This window comes from Montipora foliosa, chromosome 9 (genome assembly GCF_036669935.1).
Source record: "Montipora foliosa isolate CH-2021 chromosome 9, ASM3666993v2, whole genome shotgun sequence".
Lineage (NCBI taxonomy): Eukaryota > Metazoa > Cnidaria > Anthozoa > Scleractinia > Acroporidae > Montipora > Montipora foliosa.
The window spans coordinates 45,178,576-45,198,575 of record NC_090877.1 but is presented as its reverse complement, the minus strand read 5'-3'; the positions used below and the strand labels follow the sequence as shown (position 1 = coordinate 45,198,575).

At 38.1% G+C, this 20,000-nt stretch overlaps 2 protein-coding genes across 2 annotated transcripts in view; both read left to right on the top strand.

Moving 5' to 3' along the window:
- LOC137971872 (collagen triple helix repeat-containing protein 1-like) overlaps positions 1-3,788 on the top strand; it is a 19,197-nt gene extending 15,409 nt beyond the window's left edge. Inside the window, exon 4 of the mRNA XM_068818618.1 lies at positions 2,709-3,788. Coding sequence (XP_068674719.1) covers positions 2,709-3,059 — 351 coding nt within the window. The 3' untranslated portion in view covers positions 3,060-3,788. The remainder of the gene's footprint in view (positions 1-2,708) is intronic.
- Positions 3,789-12,827: 9,039 nt separating this feature from the next.
- Positions 12,828-20,000, top strand: part of LOC137969976 (collagen triple helix repeat-containing protein 1-like) — a 14,124-nt gene continuing 6,951 nt past the window's right edge. The window contains exons 1-3 of the mRNA XM_068816406.1: positions 12,828-13,142; positions 18,525-18,654; positions 18,932-19,273. Of these exons, the coding sequence (XP_068672507.1) occupies positions 18,541-18,654; positions 18,932-19,273 (456 nt within the window). The 5' untranslated portion in view covers positions 12,828-13,142; positions 18,525-18,540. The remainder of the gene's footprint in view (positions 13,143-18,524; positions 18,655-18,931; positions 19,274-20,000) is intronic.

The following is a 20,000-nucleotide window of genomic DNA, read 5'->3' as shown; positions in this document are numbered from 1 at the left end:
GTCTTTTTCATCGATCGCGTTGAAATTTGGCGTGTTTACTGGGGAGATATAGCCCCAGTTTCTCCCGAAAATCTCGGCTTTCTAGCTTTCATTGCGCCTACATGACGTCCATTCTAATTAAGGCAATTTGAGCAGATGCAATGACCAAATTTTCAATCGATCGCGGAGCTCTCGCGAAGCGGTTTTTCTAAAGTTTTTCAGCCAAAAAATTACTCTAAAGGCTTCGGAATAGATTAAGAAAAGGATTTCTGGTTCATTGGATGGGATTTCAAGCGTTAAAATCGGTGAAAAGGTAAGATTATTTACTTAGCGATACAACTGCGTGTCTTGTGCACATGTCCTTTGATCTCACAGAATTGCGTTTTCCCTCAAAATATTCGCTTGTTTTCGCTTTCGCTCGCACATATTTACCTTTATTACATGTCCAGTAAATAGTTTCATCCTCTGGGATGAATTTTCCGTCGAAAAATCGGTTATTTGGGTGTTTTTTTGGCAAACAGAGGTCAGTTATCTTAATGCGATCGCTTCCGTTGCCGTTAGCAACGGGTCGCAAATTTGACACTGTCATCACCTTATCACATTACGCATTGATCGCTAATCCGATTATTCCAAAAAATCCAAAAATATTCGTGCCTCATCAGTTTTCGGTCAAATTGAAGAAAATTTTAGTTTTGCATCCAAAAATTCTTAATCAACGCTAAAATGAGCAAATTTTGCCTGGAAAATATATTTTTGTGTTATTTTTGTTAAATTTTTTCGTTCAACTTTCGCTTTTACAAAAGATTTCAGTTGTCTGTAAATAAGTTATATGCTGTTGGAAAGCTTATTTTCTTAGCTTTAAAATGATGTATTTGTTCCCCCTAACTTTAAACATTTTTTGAGAAAAATAACATTTTTTTGGCGATGGCAGATTTACCGCGGTTTTCTCGCGGTTGGGAAAGTAGGGAAAAGAGGTGAAAGTGAAATTATTCATGGTGAGAATTACGCGGATGAGGTCGCAAATAGTGCCAGTAGGGATGATGGTGTTGTGAGGATCAGTGCGTAAAAAAATATCACAAGCATTCCGTACCTTCATTATGTGGAATATTGGTGTATAAAGATGAGACGTCAAATGTTACTAATCATGAATTAGAGGGTAATTTGCCAATGGTAAGGAGTTTATTGAGAAAATCATAAGTGTCTTTAACATAAGATGGTAGCTTGTGGACAAGAGGTTGAAGATGGTGGTCAACAAAATGGGATATGTGTTCAGTGGGATGACTATTGGATGAAACAGTGGGGCTTACTGGGTTACCGGGCTTGTGTACTTTGGGAAGGATGTAAAAACGTCCTGGTTTTACGTTAGGTTGTATTAGGTATTGTTTTGTCTTCTCGTCAATGAGGTCGTCAGTATACATTCTGTTTATGTATATGATTCAATGTAACAGATGCCATCTACAGTACATAGGAAAAACTTAACGACGTTTAAAAGACCGTTTTCAACACCGCCGCACTGTAGATAACGCTAATACCAAATCCAAAACTACTACAGTCGCAGAACATTTCCTCTCCTCTCTCGACAACATTTCTAAGGACATGCAATTAATTCCTATCGAAAAAATATTTTCCAACAGAGACTCGATCCGTAAGGCCAGGGAAGCTTTTCTTAATTTCAAAACGCAGGATAATTGATCCCAACGGTCTTAATATCCAAGAAGAAACGTATTAAATTTCAGTTTATTATTTACAGTCAATTTCGTTATTTTTCCGTTACTCTTAGTATTTGAATTCAAATTTGTTGTAACTACCATACTTTATCATATTCTTCCAGTATTACGTCAACATCCATTTACTATATAATTATATGTACAAAGAAGCAATTCAATGTAAAATCTCATTGTACCTGAAGAAGGTTGGTTTAGCCACCCGAAATATAAAGTACACCACTAAAATCAAATCTACGTTGTATCGGCTCTTGTTCAATATATTTAGCTTCTAGTGTTTGCCCTTCGCATTCAAGCACTACTCTCTTTCTTTGTAACGAAGTCCTAAATCTAATAACATTTCGCTCCAAAGGTAATAAACTCTTAAGAGTGACATTAGGCCTTAAAAGTATTGACGTCATACCAACGTCATATAAGAACTGGCTGGAATGCGCATGGAACGTGAATGATAACAAAGATAATGACCTGATTATGATTAGAATCAAGTTGTTTTTTTGATAGCAGGGAAGACAAGTCTATATTGTTGGTAAACCGTCGCTCAAGGAAGTTCAGTTTTAATGTGCAAAACACATGCGCACGTCATTTCCTGGAAGAGGACAGTTCTCGTGAAGTAAACAGATGTGTTAATCTGCTTAGGAGAATTAAATTTCTTCATTTGAATAAATAATGTTCGATAGTTCAAAGAATTGAGTATTTGCCAAAGAGAGAAAAGGAAAACTATTCGTGGCAAAATCTTTGATTCCGACCTTTCTTGAAATTTAGAGGGATTTGTTGTGGCTAAAATTTATACTTCAGAGTTTGTTTAGTGATCCCTTATTTTTATCTTTTCTGGAATTTCATTTTTTCCAAATGCTTTGCATAACTATATTAGCGCAACTAATAATCATAATGAAATGATAATAGAAATAAAAGAATAGTGATTTATTACCGACTTCTGGTAGCTGAAATTATCTCTGCTTTTATTGCCGCTCATATATTTAATATAAGACGATTTTTATTACCCAGGATTGCGTGTTCACCAAGAACTTCTCTGATACAGCTCTTCATGTGGCCTGGACTGGTACTCTTCGAGTTACAAGCTGCACGAATTGCTGTAGACGCTGGTACTTCACTTTCAACGGTGCTGAATGCTCGGCTCCCCTTCCTATTGATGGTATTGTGTACTTAGCCTTGGGGGGTCAAAATCCTCATCGCGTCCGCCATATTGAAGGGCACTGCAACAACATTCACAAGGGAAAGGTGCGCGTGGGATTCTGGGTCGGCAATTGTCCTAGCTATGGAAATGCTAATGCCAACACAGGTTTTAATGCAGTGTCCCGGATCTTTGTAGAGGAAGTTTCTAAACCTCAAGCTTAGATATCAACATAAAAGCTTCAGTCCGGCAAAAGCTCCTTAAAGGGACATAAATCATTTAAATAAGGGAATAACATGACTTTGTTTATTTGCGCCCGCGTAGTGTCATTTGCGGCCCTCGCGCTTCGCGCTCGGCGCGAATAAACAATATTCCCGAAAAAAGTCATTTCATTATCATTATTATTAATAAACAAGGCCAAATGATATCAAGAATGCGAGTTTTAATAATACAAGTTAAGTGAATAACGAATTCAAAGTCACTTCAAATCATCATGTAAGTGTTGATTGAAAAAGCTATTAAAGAATCAACTCAGTCCAGTGAACGTATTTAAAATTACCGAAAAAATGCGTAAAATCGTCTATCAATAATAGGCATATCACAAAGTTGAAGCAAGAACCAATCAGCTGTAGGGCTGATAATGCATTAGCAGCCCGCTGTCAGTCTTTTGCGGCCCGCTGAGCGTGTGTTTTGAAGAGGCCGATTTTCTATTTGGCCGCGTATATTGATAATAATGTATAGTTAAATAAGTATACATTAATATCATCGTGGATAACGGCCACTTTCGTATATTGGGGCTGCTTTTGATTGGAATAAAATTCTGCTCAATAAAAAGCCGGATTACAAATTAAAGTTTCCTCTGAGTATGATTCTTGTTCTCTTGACTTTCTGTCTATGTTTTTCTAACTTCATATTAATTTTTTCACAATGTGTAGCCAGGAGAGCTTTTCCCACTTTTCTCAAAGTCAAAGTTTGGAGATTCGTCAAAAAATGTGATATCTACCACAAAGGCCATTTTTGTCACTTCATGCAGAACAGCAAAACCGTTAAGTCTTAAGGCTGGTTTTCACTAGCGACGGAGTCAGAGTCGGAGTCGTAATCAGAAGCGCAGAGCGATACGATCTAGTGAAAATCAAAATGTCGGAGTCGGAAGCAGAATACCGATTCCGCTGATTACCTCACCGCTTACGATCCAGTGAAACTGCATTGTCGGAGTTGTAAGCAGAAGCGGAAGAATAAGCCAATCACGATGCTCGATTCCAATCATTGTGATTGGTTGGTTCTTCCACTTCTGCTTCCGACTCCAACAATCTAGTTTTCACTGGACCATAAGCGACGGAGTCATAAGCGGAGTCGGAAGAAACGATTCCGTCGAGCTTAAACTCCGACTCCGTCGCTAGTGAAAACCAGCCTTTAAGTTTCACAACGTCATTAGAATTGACAAATCAGCTGTTTTTTTTTTTTTTCTAAAAATAGCCGCTCGGTATGACCACACGCTAAAAGTAGATCGCTTGAAAAGTTGTCATTGAAAGATGCCATATAAGGCAGATATATTTTCTTACCTCATCCTCTCTTGGTGTAGTAAAATCGACCTTTCACCTCCATTATATTTGTTGCACGAGGATAAAATTGAAGGAATCACAAAAACTGGCAGGTAGTGAGATGACTGGCAAAGCGATTAATGCGGAGCTTGTTTAACACTATAGCTGAACACGAAATGTTAATAAACTTGGCAACCCAAAAATTCCATTCTCAGCTGAATGTTTCGGTTATTAATTTGTCAGCCTTTCAGTTCTTTGTTAGCAAACGTACCAGGAATTTCTCTGCGCTATCGGTTAAAAACAGAAATATTGAATTGATTCAAAGTTGACCACTAGCACACCCATAGTTTGCGTTTTCCCTCCTCCCAGTCCAGAAATGATTTATGTCACTTTTTAATAATGAAGAGGAATTGAAGATCCGGAATTCAGACTGTGGCATGGAAAACCGATATCAACAACAAGAAACTTTAAGATATGTCTAGATGATGCACGACGATTGTAGCATGCAAGCGTCACGAAATGTCCCCTTGCTCATCTCCTCAACTTCAACATCAGCCGCGTCTGGGATGACATATACGTTATTTAACGGAATGGAGGTCCGTCCGTATGGAAAAAAAAACCTTGCTCGAGGTCTCGAGTACGGTCCGAGGCCTGAGGGCTGAGGGCCCTACTCAAGAACGGTAAATAACGGGATCCCGTTAAAGCCACCTAGATTTTTCAGGTATTTATAGGAGACAAATGAAATGAATATATAGTGTCTCATTCGTCTATAAGAGACAATTGCTTAAATTATTGTGATAAGTTGGAGGATCACTTCTTCCTTTTATCTATCATGACCCGCACTGCAGACATATTCTAGATCCTGGGTTGGACAAAGCATAGGCAGTTATCCACTTCAAAGCGTTTTCTGACCGAGCGGGCAATGGATTCCAAGAAACACGCAAGCAAATTACCCGCGCGAAAAAAAGGCTCGCTATGTGGAGTGCAGGGATGGCGCGGTGGTGAGAGCAATAGACCTTTTCGGCTTGTACATTTTGTTTTCCCAATACAGATCATGTGATAATACTCAGGAGGTTTGGTCTTTTGTTTTGTTCATTAAAATGAGGGCATGCAAGCATGAATATGCCTGCATGCACTCTTTTTAATGAACACAACAAAGGACCAAGCCTCCTGAGTATTATCACATGATCTGTATTGGGAAAACAAAATGTACAAGCCGAAAAGGTCTATTGTCTCGCACAAATGAGACCCGGGTTCGACTCCTAGCCTCGGCGTCATATGTGGGTTGAGTTTGTTGGTTCACTATACTCTGCGCCGAGATGTTTGTCTCCGGATAATCCGGTTTTCCCCTTGCCTCAAAAACCAACATTTGACTTGATTTGCGTTTATTGTCAATTTCAGTTTACAGTACCTTCAATTAGTGGTCCAGCGCTAGAACGACTAGGCAGTGAAATAAAGTTCCTTTCCTTTCCTTTTAGCTAAAATTGCGAAAACCGGAAAGTAGGTGACGTTCCCTGATTTTTTATATACAATCAAGATTCGTCATTTCGCATTCTCAAAAGAAATTTCAAAGAAAATTATCCGGTGGAACTCTTATCTTAAAATTTTTCTTACATCTTTTCAATAAGTAACCTAAGTTGCACCAGATATTTTTTTCCATATATTACTTATTACGCTAATGAATTTGAAAAAAAAAATTGCGCTGTAATCAAATTGGTTTTAGAGATATTTATTGAAAAGTGAGTTTTAAAGGATCTTAATGCAGTGCCTACAGTTGCCATGGCAACAGCCAAGGCCTTGAAGACACCCTTAATTACCCTGCGATAGTTTAATGTACAGATATTGACCTGTGACGTTGCCTTTCTGATAGGATTTAATCTTTTAACGTTGTGCACCCGCTGCTAATTGCAGAAACCGTTTCGATCCTCCATGATGACAACATTTTTTGGGGGGAAAGGTTTTAAAGCAATAAAATGATTGGGAAGAAGATAGAGTAAAAGTGATAGTGAAATGTGCCATGATAAATTGATCAAATTAAATGTTATCGGACTCTATAATCAGAATTTAGAGCGTCTATTTCCATCAAGCTTGGACTTTAAAATGCTACAAGTCGCCACCATCTGTACTTTTGCCAAATTAAGTTCTCCTTGAATTTGTGTTGTCTCACTTTGTTGTGAGCACTGAATGATCTTTGCCGGATGGGCCGGAGAGCTCATTTGAGGACAGCGGAAAATCTTAAGGATTATCAAGGAAAAAACCAACGACTCAAAATTGAGGTTTAGCGGTCGTGAATACAGGAAAATATTACCAGCAAGCGTTGATTCTATTACCATGATTTTCTGTCATTGAACATGAAGGAGTTCACGAGTTGTCAAACAGAGAGGAGTTGCACACAAAATGTTCAGTGATCGATTGGCGTAGAATGGTAATTTATCTATTTATTTATTTCGGATACAAGCGCTTTCATTGAAAAAAGTTCAAACAATTTTGATTGTAACTGAATAATTACGTTGTGTGGTGTTAAGTTTATCTTAAAGTTTGTGTTTCAGTGGAGTTTCCCCTTTAACTAATGGCAGCCGTTAGTCAGTTATTAATAAAAATTGAGTTGATTTTAAGTTGACCGCTAATATATAACACACCCATAGTTTGCCTTTACCCTCCTTCTAGTACAGAAATGGTTCAAGGCACTTTCTTTAATGATGAACGGGAATTGAAATTCCGTGGCGCAGAAAACTGTATGATAACAATGACGAGAAACTTTTGGCGACTGTCATTCTAAAGAACTGTCCAAAACATATTTGATTTATAAATTGTTTCCTTGGAAGTCGATTTTTATAGAGCCTTAGAAGTTGGAAAAAGCAGCTGTTGAACTTCGGGAAAGGGCCGGTTTGATACGGAGTTGACAAACTATTCTTTCGTAATGGGTTTAAACCCAGGAGTTATATCATAATTAGGTGAAGTACGATCGTTCGGGTGAGTGTAGTCCTTAGTTTAGGGTGACAATGACTAAAACAGTTCCTCTCAGGACGACATCCACTCGGATGATCGTACTTCACTTAATTGTTAAACAATTATTTCAAAGGGATCGCTCATTGAGAATTGCGATGAAAGTAGGTTGTGAAGTCAAGCCGGTATCGAACACATTCTCTATCCTGGCTTCATCGTGGACAAACTGCAGGCAGTTTTCTGACCGCGCAGGGAATGGATCCAAAAATTAACCGCACGAAAACAACGCCATCTCTTCTCCAAATTAACAATTATCGTTAATTCGTAATTTGCTTTGAATTTACCATTATCGTCCATTTAGGAAACTATACCCCAGGACTTGTGGTAGCAGAGAAAAGAAGGAAAATAAAATCATATCAGTGGATTGGATTGGAACCCGGATTTTCAACTCTATGGGAACTTCTTCTTTCCGCTTTACCACTGAAGATCAAGACATTGCGCTCTTTAAAAAAATGTTTTTATTCACGCTTCATGTTCCATACAGTCTGATGGATATTGCTGGCAAAGCATTTCTCTGGGCGAGCTCCGTTTGGTGGGACACAAATGATACCACATATGTTTGAGATATTTGGCCAAGCCCTGATGGGCTAGGCCGTTTATTGAAAATCAGCATGGTGACCTAGGAAATACCCAAATATAGAAGACACGATCCCAGCAAAGGTGAGGGGACACACGCCACCCACAAGAAAGTAAAAATAGGAAGGGTGGGGAGGGAAAATTGATTTGACTCTGTTGAATCAGCTTCCGCCTAGCTTGCACAAATGGTTTATGATCTAGAGAAAATCCCGGATGTCAGGAATGCCCAAACTGCAACATGGGAAATAACTAACTAAGCATGTCACACTCGGCATAAATCCATTTATTTCCTCTGGGCGATAAATTTCTTAAGTCTCCCATTAAATATCATTGCTAAAGGGTAATTAGGCCTAAGCTAGATTAATAAGGCGTACGCGCAAGCCTTGATTTTAAAATGTTTAGCTTTCTCGTGAAATTTGGTAACAGACATTTTGCAGTGTTAATATTGTTTGTTGCCGAGTGATAATACAGCATTATCAAATAGTGTTGAAAATATTGCTAGCGGTGTGGTGGTCGAGTGGTTAGGTGACGGGTCAATCAACATTTCCAAGTTCCAGGTCCTACGTGTATGTCCATATTTAAAAAGTAAATCATATTTTCCTCACAATCCATATCCAGCTTTCAATCTTCCAAATTAATGATAATTCGCTATTTTCGCAAATCCCATAATACAGTTTATTTCTGGGGGTTATTGAATTAAAACAATGGTTATCCAGGTCACTAAAGCATGATACAGTCCCAAGAGTAATTAGCTTGATTGGAAATAACGCAAACTGCGGTGACAAACATGAGGCTAAACAAGCGCATTACTGAAAAGTTTTTTATTGACTTAACGTTTCGAATCATCTCAACATACATCTTCAGAAGTAACCGTCCGCGAATTTTTTTAAAAATATATAACAGTACGTAACTTGAGTAGCTTATGAAGTAATATTGATAGTAACAAAAGGAGGTAATTTAATACTTTACAAGATATACAAGAAACAATGAAAACAAAAGAGGAAATATATACACTGTAAATGCATATACCTAATACACATGTAAAACTTAAAGATTATTATTAATAAAGATACAGCTTTTCGCTGATGATGTATTCTTTTAAGGATGCCTGAAGATCACGAATAAAAAGAATTTCTTTTATGGTACCTCTCGGTGGCTAGAATTCCAAAGTGGTCCCATTTTAAGTTGTGACTAGTTGAGATTACGTAATCAGCAATTAAGTAGCTTAAGCAACGACAACGGCGACGGCAACGAGAACGTCACAAATTTGCATATTTAGTGGGCAAAAACAATAGCTTTGCACGCCCTGCACGTGCATTTTTTCCCTTTTGTCCATTTCTTTGCCGTTGTCTGCAAAACAAAAACGTGAAATAACCAAATTTCAGGTTTTATCAAGAACGTCAGCACTTAGCGATAAATTTTCGTTTTTGAGGAACTACCACACCCTTGCTACAAATAGTTACAAAGCGATTAAAATAACGCGAATTTATATTTTGAGATCACGTTCTCGTTGCCGTTGCTGTTGTTGTTGCTTAAGCTCCTTGCTGTTACCTAGCAACGCCTTGAAGTGTTCAGATTTCCGGTCATGTAGTCTACGCCCTGTTTTACCAATGTAAAATTTATTATAATCCCAGCAACTAGCTTTATAGAGAACTTTGGACATAAGAGATCGAGCTAATCTGTCCTTATACGGGAAAAAACGAATTGATGTTATGGGGAATATTAAAAAAATGAAATAATTACTAATACAACATTTAAGCTGCGTAGCGATAACATTACTGGTACGTGTTAACTGACGAGACGATGAGACGAAAAGGGCAACCCTGCTTGTAAACCTCGGGAAAGCCGTGGAGTACACCATGAGTAGAGCCACATGGAGTAAGATATATATGCTAGTACGCGGTATCGTTTATGATCTTTCCCTTGTTCAGTTTCCGAAGATATGCAATCAAATTAGGAAGGTGCCTGCTATTGTTATTGCGCATACGTTCTGCGCATCCCGAGACTCTCGGATTTCCTATGGGTGGTGTTTATTAATACAGGGATATTTTTGCGCGGTTCAAACTATGCGGAGAAAGCAGAACTTAGCAAGTACTCTTGGTATCCAAAAAGAAAATTGGGGGTAACCATGCATTTTTCAGAGATGATTAACTTTCAATTTGGAATAGAACGCCATACATTGCTTTGTATTTTAAAGCTTATTACAAATATTGTTGATTAAATATCTTCATTTACAGCTTCTATTTGTCCATGGAGCTTGGAGTTTAAAATGACACATATTGCCCACTATATACTTTTAATTTGCCAAAAAACGAGTTCTTTTTGTGTAAATCTATTCCAACGCGAAACACAAAAATTCATTTAGCACGACCCGTGGTATATCGTTGTTAAAAATACGTGCCTACAGATTACAGTAGGGGTGGTTTGGTTTTTCCCTTTGTTTTTTATGGTACATCTACTTCCGTGTCAAGGGTGTGAATTTGTTATGAATTTTTCTTGTCCAAAGTCCATACTGATTCCTTCATACTGATTTATTTCAGTTTATGCTATATGACTCACTGAACCTAAATGACTTTTATGAGTTGTTTGTCGGCAGTGGAACTTTGGTCTCAAGGGCGTGAACTCGATTAATACTCAAGGAATGTTTCTTGATCGAAGTCCATAGGACTTCAGTCATACTAATCTATTTTAATGCTAGTAAAGGCTGAACCCAACTCACTCTTCTGAGTTGTTCATCAGCGCCGGATCTTCCGCAGTGACTTGTTATATTAAGAGGGTACGCAAATTAAGGAAACAAAACAACTCAAAGGTAGTCTCAGGTATGACGTTTTGTATTTCTTGTCTTTGACTGATTGCTCCTAAGCAGCTCTATCACACCTCAGTTAATTAAAGAATCGTCTTTTTCTCGACTGAAACAGCCTTGGTTTAGTGTCGTTTCAGTGCTTCAGAAGCAAGGAATCGATAGTGTTTGTGCAACGTAAGCGAAGCCAAAAAGATTTGTCTTTTGTATGATACCAACAAATCTGCAACTGCAGCTGAATCAGATGAAATCCGAAATAAATACTTAGTCGACTTTTGGCTTCACGAGAACACCCCATTATATGATTAGTAAAGCAAGAAGGTATATATGGAAAGAACTCAAGTGAGGCCATCGCTACTGTGTGCACGTGATGGATGAAGAACCTTCGCTTGGGCCGAGCCGATTTGCCGTCAAACTCCCACGGCCTGCTCCCGTCTGGTCTTGTAGCTCAGTCGGTAGAGCAACGGTGATCTAATCCGGAGGTCGTGGGTTCGATTCTCACCCGGGTCAGAGATTTTTCTCTGTCCTTGGGTGTTGCATAAGAAGTTCCTGATGCTGTGGATCCGCGAAGGTTCTTCATCCATGACATGCACACAGTAGCGATGGCCGCACTTGAGTTCTTTCCATATATACATACACACGCTACTTAGGACAACACGCACTTGCTACAGTTTAAAACTATGAAGCCATCACTTCCACTCAGTGCCCACACTCTCCATTTACCCTTCATGTCAACTATCCCAAATATCTTTCATCATGTAAGTTACATGAAATATCCCACAGATCTAGGTACTGTATTAAAAACGATCTTAAAATAGCAAGAAAGCATTGACACTTGTTGATTGTTACTAATATAGTAACAACTTCTCACTGCTAACGTTTGAATTCATAGAGGGTTTTAGCTCCTGGACATACAATGTCTCTTTTATTTTACAACGATAACATGTTTTTCCCGATGCAATATCAAAATTGTGCCATTTGATGTTGTGTCCAGTCGTTGTGATATGGTCGGCGATAGTTGAATGGTGATCTTTCACCGCTTGTGTTAAAGTGTTCAGTTTTTCTGTCATGTAATCCTCGTTTAGTCTTTGCAATGTAGAAATAGTCTCAGTCCCAGAAGCTTGCTTTCTATATGACTTTTGACATTTGAGAGCGATTCACACAAGTGGTCTTTGTGAGGAAAAAGTGATTTTATCTTAAGTTACCATGGACGAAGAATGAGAGTTGTAGGCTTTTGACTTTTTTCATGACTCCATATTCTCTTTTTAGGACTTAAGACCCTAGCAAGTAATACGTCATCATTGCATAAATTGTTACGTCTGAGTCAAAACAAAGTTGTATGAATTAATAGCTTTTCGCAATTTTACGTTTACTTGTCAACTGCAAAACAAAATTCAAGTGTCACAATGAAATGTTGGCTTGTATTTAAAAAAGCTAATTCCACACTGAGTTTGCGCGCTTTCTTTGTGGATTATCCTCGGTGGATGGGCAGCATTGACGAGAGAGTACAGCAATATTGGCGGGAATTGCACGCGTGCGAGTGTGTCGCCATGCCGCGAGAAGAATTGTGATAAGTACTCTTCGCCGCTCGTAAAATTTTCCGTCGCGGGTTTCTCCGTCTTTTCGTTACCACTATACGTCTAAAATAGAAAACAACGAAGAGTATTTCACATTCTTGGTTTTGGCAGGCGGAAATACGTTTGCTCACAAATGAGAATGAATAATATTCATGTTGGACATCTTAAAATGTTAAAATCCGATTGCGACACGCTCGAAAAAACTATACGTCTTTCTGATTGAAACATCTTAGCGCTTTTTTTAATGAAAGTTAACTGAAAAGGAGACACCTACAAAACTGCTATTCATACAGTCTTTATCACTCTAAAACGAGTATAAATGGTCCTTCGACGTATCCAGAGGCACGAAATTCTAACCTGCTCGTGTTCAGTTATGAATAATTTTTAGTTCCAATTGAAGTTCTTTAGTTTTCTCGTTTTTGTGCCCTTTTTGGAGGCCTTGGGTGCAAATTTTGAAGGTTTCCCTGGCTGGAAATAGGATCAAGAAAAGAACTGAAGGTGCAAAACGCGAATGCGTCTTCAAATGGAAAACGAAATATTCATCATTGACAAGTTAAGGGACATTTTCAACCAGGTTGACTATGGCTTAAAACGTTACGATTCAAAGACCCAAATATTCATTGTTTATTACGAAATCTCCATCGATTGCCTTCGCTAGAATTATGCAAGAAGTAGACGATGTACAACGACAAAGAACAAAAGGAATGGAAGAGATATCTGAAGTCGGCGATGAAGCTTCGCATCTCAGTTTGGTATCAGTGGAAGTTGTCTCGTGTCTAATAGATTTGGGAGATGTAGTTCAGTCAGGTTCGTGTTTATGTTTACTTTTTTTTTTTCAATTGTTACGGGAGTGCAGGGTTGGTGCTTTGATGAGAGAATTCGTTCTCGACCACTGTGACTCGGGTTCCATCTCAGACTCACATGGGGGCTTAGTTTGTCCACTCATATTTTAATGCGGGTATTTCGGGGCTTTTCCCTTTCGATTTACCATCGTTTGAAGCAGTCTGCTTTGCAATTAATTTTCTCACATTTCCTCAATTAAAAAAGCATTTGTCCTCGGTCAGTTTAGCTGTGGACATTTTTTTTAATACAAGGGCAAGGCTGTAGAATTTTGTACGGCTTCCCCCCAACATAGACCTTGTCACGGTGTCGTAAGAGAAATTAAGAACAAGAAGAAAAAAGTCTTGCGTTCCAGTGGTTCACTGTGCAATTATCCACATTTGAGTGACAAACATACAACACAATGCTTTACATAGCCTAACCGTTTTTGAGAGTAAATATTTTTCCGAACTTTTGACTGACGGATAATGGGTTGTTAATTCGCTTTACGTTCTGCCTTAAAATTAAATTTCCAAATCACTACAAAGTAAACACATATACGCACGTAGCAACATGAGATAAATGTATTCAACAAAAACCGCTTTTCTGCCAAAGACATATGTCATTTACTTAATTCATCAGTAAAGAAAGATAATCGATGCACAAAACCTGTAAAATCAACAGGCGAGCAATGAAACTCAAGCAATAGACCTTTTCAGCTTGTACGTTTTGTTTTCCCATTTCAGACCACATGATGTTACTCTAGGGAACAGTGTCTTTCAAATGTCGTCTTATGCACGTGCATATGTATGCATAACTTATGAAAAAACAAAAGAAACATTCCCTCGAGAACATCACGTGGTCTGAAATGGGAAAACAAAATGTACAAGCCGAAAAGGTCTATTGACCGGCCACAAACCAAATTGCAACCCGAGAGACAAGATCACGCCAATCCTTGGAAAGAGCCGCAAGGTGAAAACGCAGATCAATATAAGCGATTTCTAATAATCGAATCAAAGGGCTTGATCCTAGCATTACAGAGAGTATAAAACTATGCAAATACCCGTATAATTCGTTTTCGGAAGATCGAGTCACAGTTGGTTATCGGCTCAGTTTATCGCGGTAGGAAGGTTTATCAACACACCATAAAATTAACAAATCCACTCTGCTGCCACATTTCATTTCTATGACCGACAAATCCTTGAGTGTCTTCTCAAATCTCGGAAACTTTATCCTGCGAGAATTTCTTATCGTAAATCATCTCAATTTCAAATTTTCGACGGAAACACTGATTCATTTTGAAAATCGCAATGACGTTATTGTAAGCATACTAGCGTACTTAATGCAAACTTTGAATCACCTCCTGCCTCTCCAAAGACAAGTGTGGCTCTTTTTATGATATTTTTGACGCCAGTGTAACTAGCACAGTTTTCGATAGTCAGATTTCAAGAGAATAAACAAAATTAATATTTGAGGGGAAAGAGATTTGTGCTGATAAAATACAACCGGAACTTTATTTTACTTTAAAAATAGTTAATTTTGTCCTCTCTCTCTCAACAAAACAAATCGAGAAGGCAATAGAAAGTAGTGCGCGGTAAAAAAATGCGAAATTTTCCACGACAAAGGAAGTACTTTCTCAAAAAGTATACAAGAATCGTCGAAGCTAAAAGTCGGTAGAAAATAAAAATATATCCATGTCATTCATTAATTAAAATAGACGTTCTGATTTGAAAAAATGATTTTGTTCCGAAAAAGTCTTCAGATGGGATGAGAAGATTTAACTTGATTCCTTCTTTGCGTACTAAACAATAATTATGGTAATAATCGGTTCATTGTAGAAACTGAGCACAAGTCACTTATGCAAAATAGGGAGACTGTGGATCAAATCAAAGCGGATCGTATGAACTCAGAATTATTTTTAAGCGGAAGAACAACCTCATGCAATCATGAGTAGACGACTGAAACTTGAAACTCAACGCACACAAAAATAGTACTCAAGACATACGTATACTGGGGGAATGTGAGCGCTCTGTCTATAACACAAGGGTCGTATTTAATAATTACATCATCAGCTGCTCTGAATCCGAATTGATAGTAAAATGGGAAGGAAAGTGTTTATAGCTTTGACTTTACTTCATTTTTACCACTTGTATTTTATGTGTTGTCTATCGCAAAAGGGACCAACATAAAAAACATGATGTGAGAAGAACGTTCTAGATCTCCTGATCAGTTATCATTAATGCATTCACAAAACAGCGCAAAACAAGAAAAGCGTTCGAGTTGTGCTATCATGAGCAAATCTCAAGAGCAAAGATTTCAATATTCAAGTTTATCCCAAGTTCAGTTTTCCCATAAGAATTACTAAAAAACTGCGACGAAAAATCCGGGCCATGGAAGGGGTGAGTGTTCCTCCAATGGCTCGGTCACTGAACATTTTGTGTGTAAGTCTTCATCTCCCTTTGGCAACTCGTGAATGCCCTACGTTCAATTACAGAAAAAATAATTGTGGTGGGAGTTTCGCTGTTTATTAATTTCCCTGATTTTCAACTGCTAAACAACCCCTATCTGAGTCATAGATTTTTCGTATCATTATCAGCATCCTCAGGCTTTTCTTTCCTGCGTCTCGCTAAAAATTTTCGACTGATCTGTTCTCAAACCGTGCTCTCAACCATTACAGTATCGTCAAATGTTCACGACATTAATGTCAGAGAAAACTGGTGTCACCGATTTTTCCAGAGCGCTTCAGTTATACCAAAGATATTAAATTAAACAATAAAATGAGATAAATTTCCTCTTAACTCGTATTAAAGTAGTGTTAAAGCAACATAAGAAAAGAACGTGTACCTCGTTTGGCACTTGAAGAACAAACAATTCCAACGGTACCTTAGATGACCGTGAATATATGAAAATTTCTTATTTCAAAACTTATACAGCGACACTAATCCGGCATTGTCGAATACTCTTTAAACAGTCCAACCTTATCGACAAGTCGGTTTTTTGTTAAAAGCAAACTTAATTAAACATGATAATAAAACGTTCTCTGGTTAAAATTCGACTGCCAGGACCTACAGCCTTCAATGGGTGAAAGCGAAATGAAAGGTGATATAAATTAAATTCGGAAAAAAATGTGTGAAGATTACAAAGCGACCATGGAATTTACAAATTTGAAAAGAATGTAGCTCTGTCCAGGACGGAGGACGCGGATTAGACTGTCCAAAAACAAGAGTATGAGAAACAGATAGACGGTGAGTGATCACAAGTTCTCAGTAGCACTAGTTAATGACCGCTAATTTGGTATCTCGTTTTATTACACATAACATGAGAATTTTATTCCATAAAGCTCATTTGTACAAATCTATACGCTTTATTTTCACATGTGAAAAAGACCTATACAGCCAATCAGAATGGCGTACAGCTATTTCACATGTGAAAGTATAACCAATCAGCGATAGCGTAAAGGCGTTTCCATGCCAATCACTCGTGCATCTCGTGCAAATCGTGCAAATCGTGCAAATCGTACTTTGTTATTGAATTAAATTAAATTTGCATTTGGTTCTATTGTTAGTGAGTTTTTGTTTCTAATTCGCGTTCAGAAAACTATTTTAATGAAAATTCTCATGTTATGTGTAATAAAGAGTTTACGACATAGAAAGTGCTTTGTACGGGGTTTTATTCACTCGTTGTTTGTGTCAAAAACCCTCACTCGCTCGTTCCTCGCTCGTTCGGGTTTTTGACACAAACAACTCGTGCATAAAACCCCGTACGCCGCACTTTCTATGAAGTAAACTATTTTACTTAAATGCCTCGACTCGTTTGGCAACTGACGAGGTAAAGCGGCCAATATGGGAAGTAATTTATTAGATGCCACCCTTTTTGATCGGATATGGTCATTAAATTTATTGATTTCTCTGTAACATTTCAACCTCTTTCGGAGCAATGAAAGTGAAGGCATACGAATCTAGTACGAGCACTTCAAGGGTGTACTTATAAATTCAGTATGCTGTGCATTCAACAAGACGCTGAGATATAAATATTCGTTCAGTAGCGACCAAACTGTCGAGAATTTTCGTTGCCAAAAACATTGGAGATTCCCACCTGAAATGTTTTCTAAACGATTCGCAGGAGGGGAAATACAGTCCTTTTTGACATATCAGTCACTTATTGAAGACCTGGGTCAGTGATTTGCCAATTTAGCTCTCGGTAAGAGAAACTTAGTACGTTTCAGTAGGTTTATTTTTGCAATTTTTCGCACTAAAAGTTCAGCTAACAAATTCAAGGTAAGAAATTAATAGTTGGACGGGATGAGGATACTATCAATTTCTGAGAGCTAAAATAATCAAGTTGCCATTGGTTAAATCAAACTAAGGTTATTCGTGTATACCAGTTTCCCCACTTTTACCCATATAGTATGCGACTATGCCTCAATCGATGAGAATGCATGAAGAATCGAATACATATTTCAGTCGTACTAACCGAATTCGAGGTCTATATTGTTAGTAACGGGGGAAAGCAAGTAGTCGTAACTTTATTGCAGTTAGTGAGTAAAGTGAGATAAATGATTACAGGAAGGGGGATTATTCTTTAGCTATATTATGCAAACAAAAGAAACAGGAATGAAATTTAACATTTTGTTTGACAGCTGAAACAATTCCGTTGATGGTAACGGATAATTATTAATATTCTATCAACTAATGATTTATCGGACTTGAAAAAGTGACAAGATAAGTCAACAGAAGAGATTATAAAATTCGTTCTCCAACAAATGTTGTTATCAACTCCTGACTTTGGAATTGTTACGCAGGAACTTGAACAAACACAAAGCGAGTTTCCTTTGCGAATTCAGGTATGGTCTTCTCCCCCATTTTCTCATTCCACGGCGGTAAAAGTAATAAGGTTTTTAGCGTCTTTTTCTCGGCTGGGAGAAAGACGAAGCTAAACATTTCTGTAGATATTGTTCTGGCAGATTAATTTAGATGAAAACTTTGGTCAAACAAGTTCATCTAATGTACGCCAGTATTTTTCTCTTTTTATGTAAAAATATTTGATCGCATTGTCTCTGAAGTAAGAGATTATACCAGTAGCTTGGTTAATTAAAAAAAGCGCAAATTTCTGGAATTATAAATGGTGGAGATAACTAACCAAGGGAAAAAATCCAGGTGCAACTATTCCGTGTTTTGATAGACAACCGATTATTTTTTGCCTTAATGTTTAGCGGAACAAAAAGCTGAGTTGATTAACACTGTGCGCTGGGGTGTGGAAATATCTAAATGAAAAGCAGAAGCTTCGCATTTAATTTTAACTTATTAAGGTCCTCACCTATTTCATGGAAAACAGTTACTAATTTTTGTTACTTTATTGTGTTCGTTACAGATCCCAGCGAAACGAAATGGTTCATTTTCGAAGTAATACAACCCTGCCCCTGGTGTTTTCACTTGTGTTTGCGATCCTGAGTTACTTTGCTGCAGCGAACAACAAGAGCAGCCAACAACCCAACAATGCGGTGAGCAAAAAGTAAACCGCTGGTTCAGTATACCAAGCTAAATAACTTGTTTTCTCAATTAGGGATACATTGATAAAAATTAACGAAACACCTCAAAACAAAAGAGGTTTTCCACGGGGAGGGGAGGGTGAAAGGGACGCTGTGGTGAGTGGGTTGTCAGTAAGTGTGAAGAAGAGGTGTCACTCGTTTTGCATGATTAGAAATTGGATTTAGCCTTAACTGTGAATAATCAGGGAATTTATTTCTTCCTTTTTTTTTTTTTCTTTTAAACGAACAGCCTGCTTCCCTTTTCTATGGAGGCATTCCTGGAATGCATGGAAAGCCTGGGTCACCTGGGTTACCAGGCCGTGACGGAAGAGATGGTCGTGAAGGGGCCAAAGGAGACCAAGGACAACCCGGTAAGGCTGGACCCCAGGGACCTCGTGGGGTAGTGGGTCCTGCTGGTGCGAATGGAAAGGATGGCGAAAAAGGAGAACGCGGTGTCCATGGCCCTCCCGGCCAAAAAGGAGAGCGAGGAGAGAGTGGTGCAAGTGGAGCTCCAGGTGTGAAGGCTTTTAAGAACTGGAAGGAGTGCGCCTGGAAAAACATTAACGATGGCAAAGATCATGGCCTGATTAAGGTGAGCAACAGATTATCTTTTTGGCAACAGAGAAGACATGTTTATATCGTTGGTAAACGGTCGCTGAAGAAAGCGAAACACATGTGCACGTCATTTCCTGGAAGAGGTCATTTCTCGTGAAGTAAACAGATAAATTAATCTGCTTAGTAGATATTAATTCTTCTATTAAATAAAAAAAAAAATGGATAGATTTAAGCGCTGATTATTTACTACAGAAAAAAAAGGAAAACAATTCGAGGTAAAATCTTTGATTCACTTTGCCTGAAATTTAGAAGGATATGCTTTTCCTAAAACTTACACTTCAAGGTTCATTTAGTGATCCCTTATTTGATCTTTTGTGGTTTTTTTTTCTTATTGATTTGCATAATTATTTTTTTTACAATTACTGCAAAATTCTCTCGCGCTCATTGGCTAATTTTTATTGTCAATAAGCGGACAGACACATAAATTTATAATTTATGCGATATTGTGGAGATATTGCATGAAATTAAAGTTTCCGCATTTTTGTCTCGCGTTCTTCTCGTGTTTTCACTTAATTTTGACCCCTCTGCCTTTTTGTTATTGTAAAAAACAAATTGATGTCACTTTTTCATGCGTCTGTCCTGTTATTGACAATGAATTTCGTCATAACATTGTCAACTGAGTAGTTTGCGGATCCACTCGGCTATCGCATCGTGGATCCACAGCTACTTTTACAATCATAAATACTTTTGTCCTTTGGCCATTA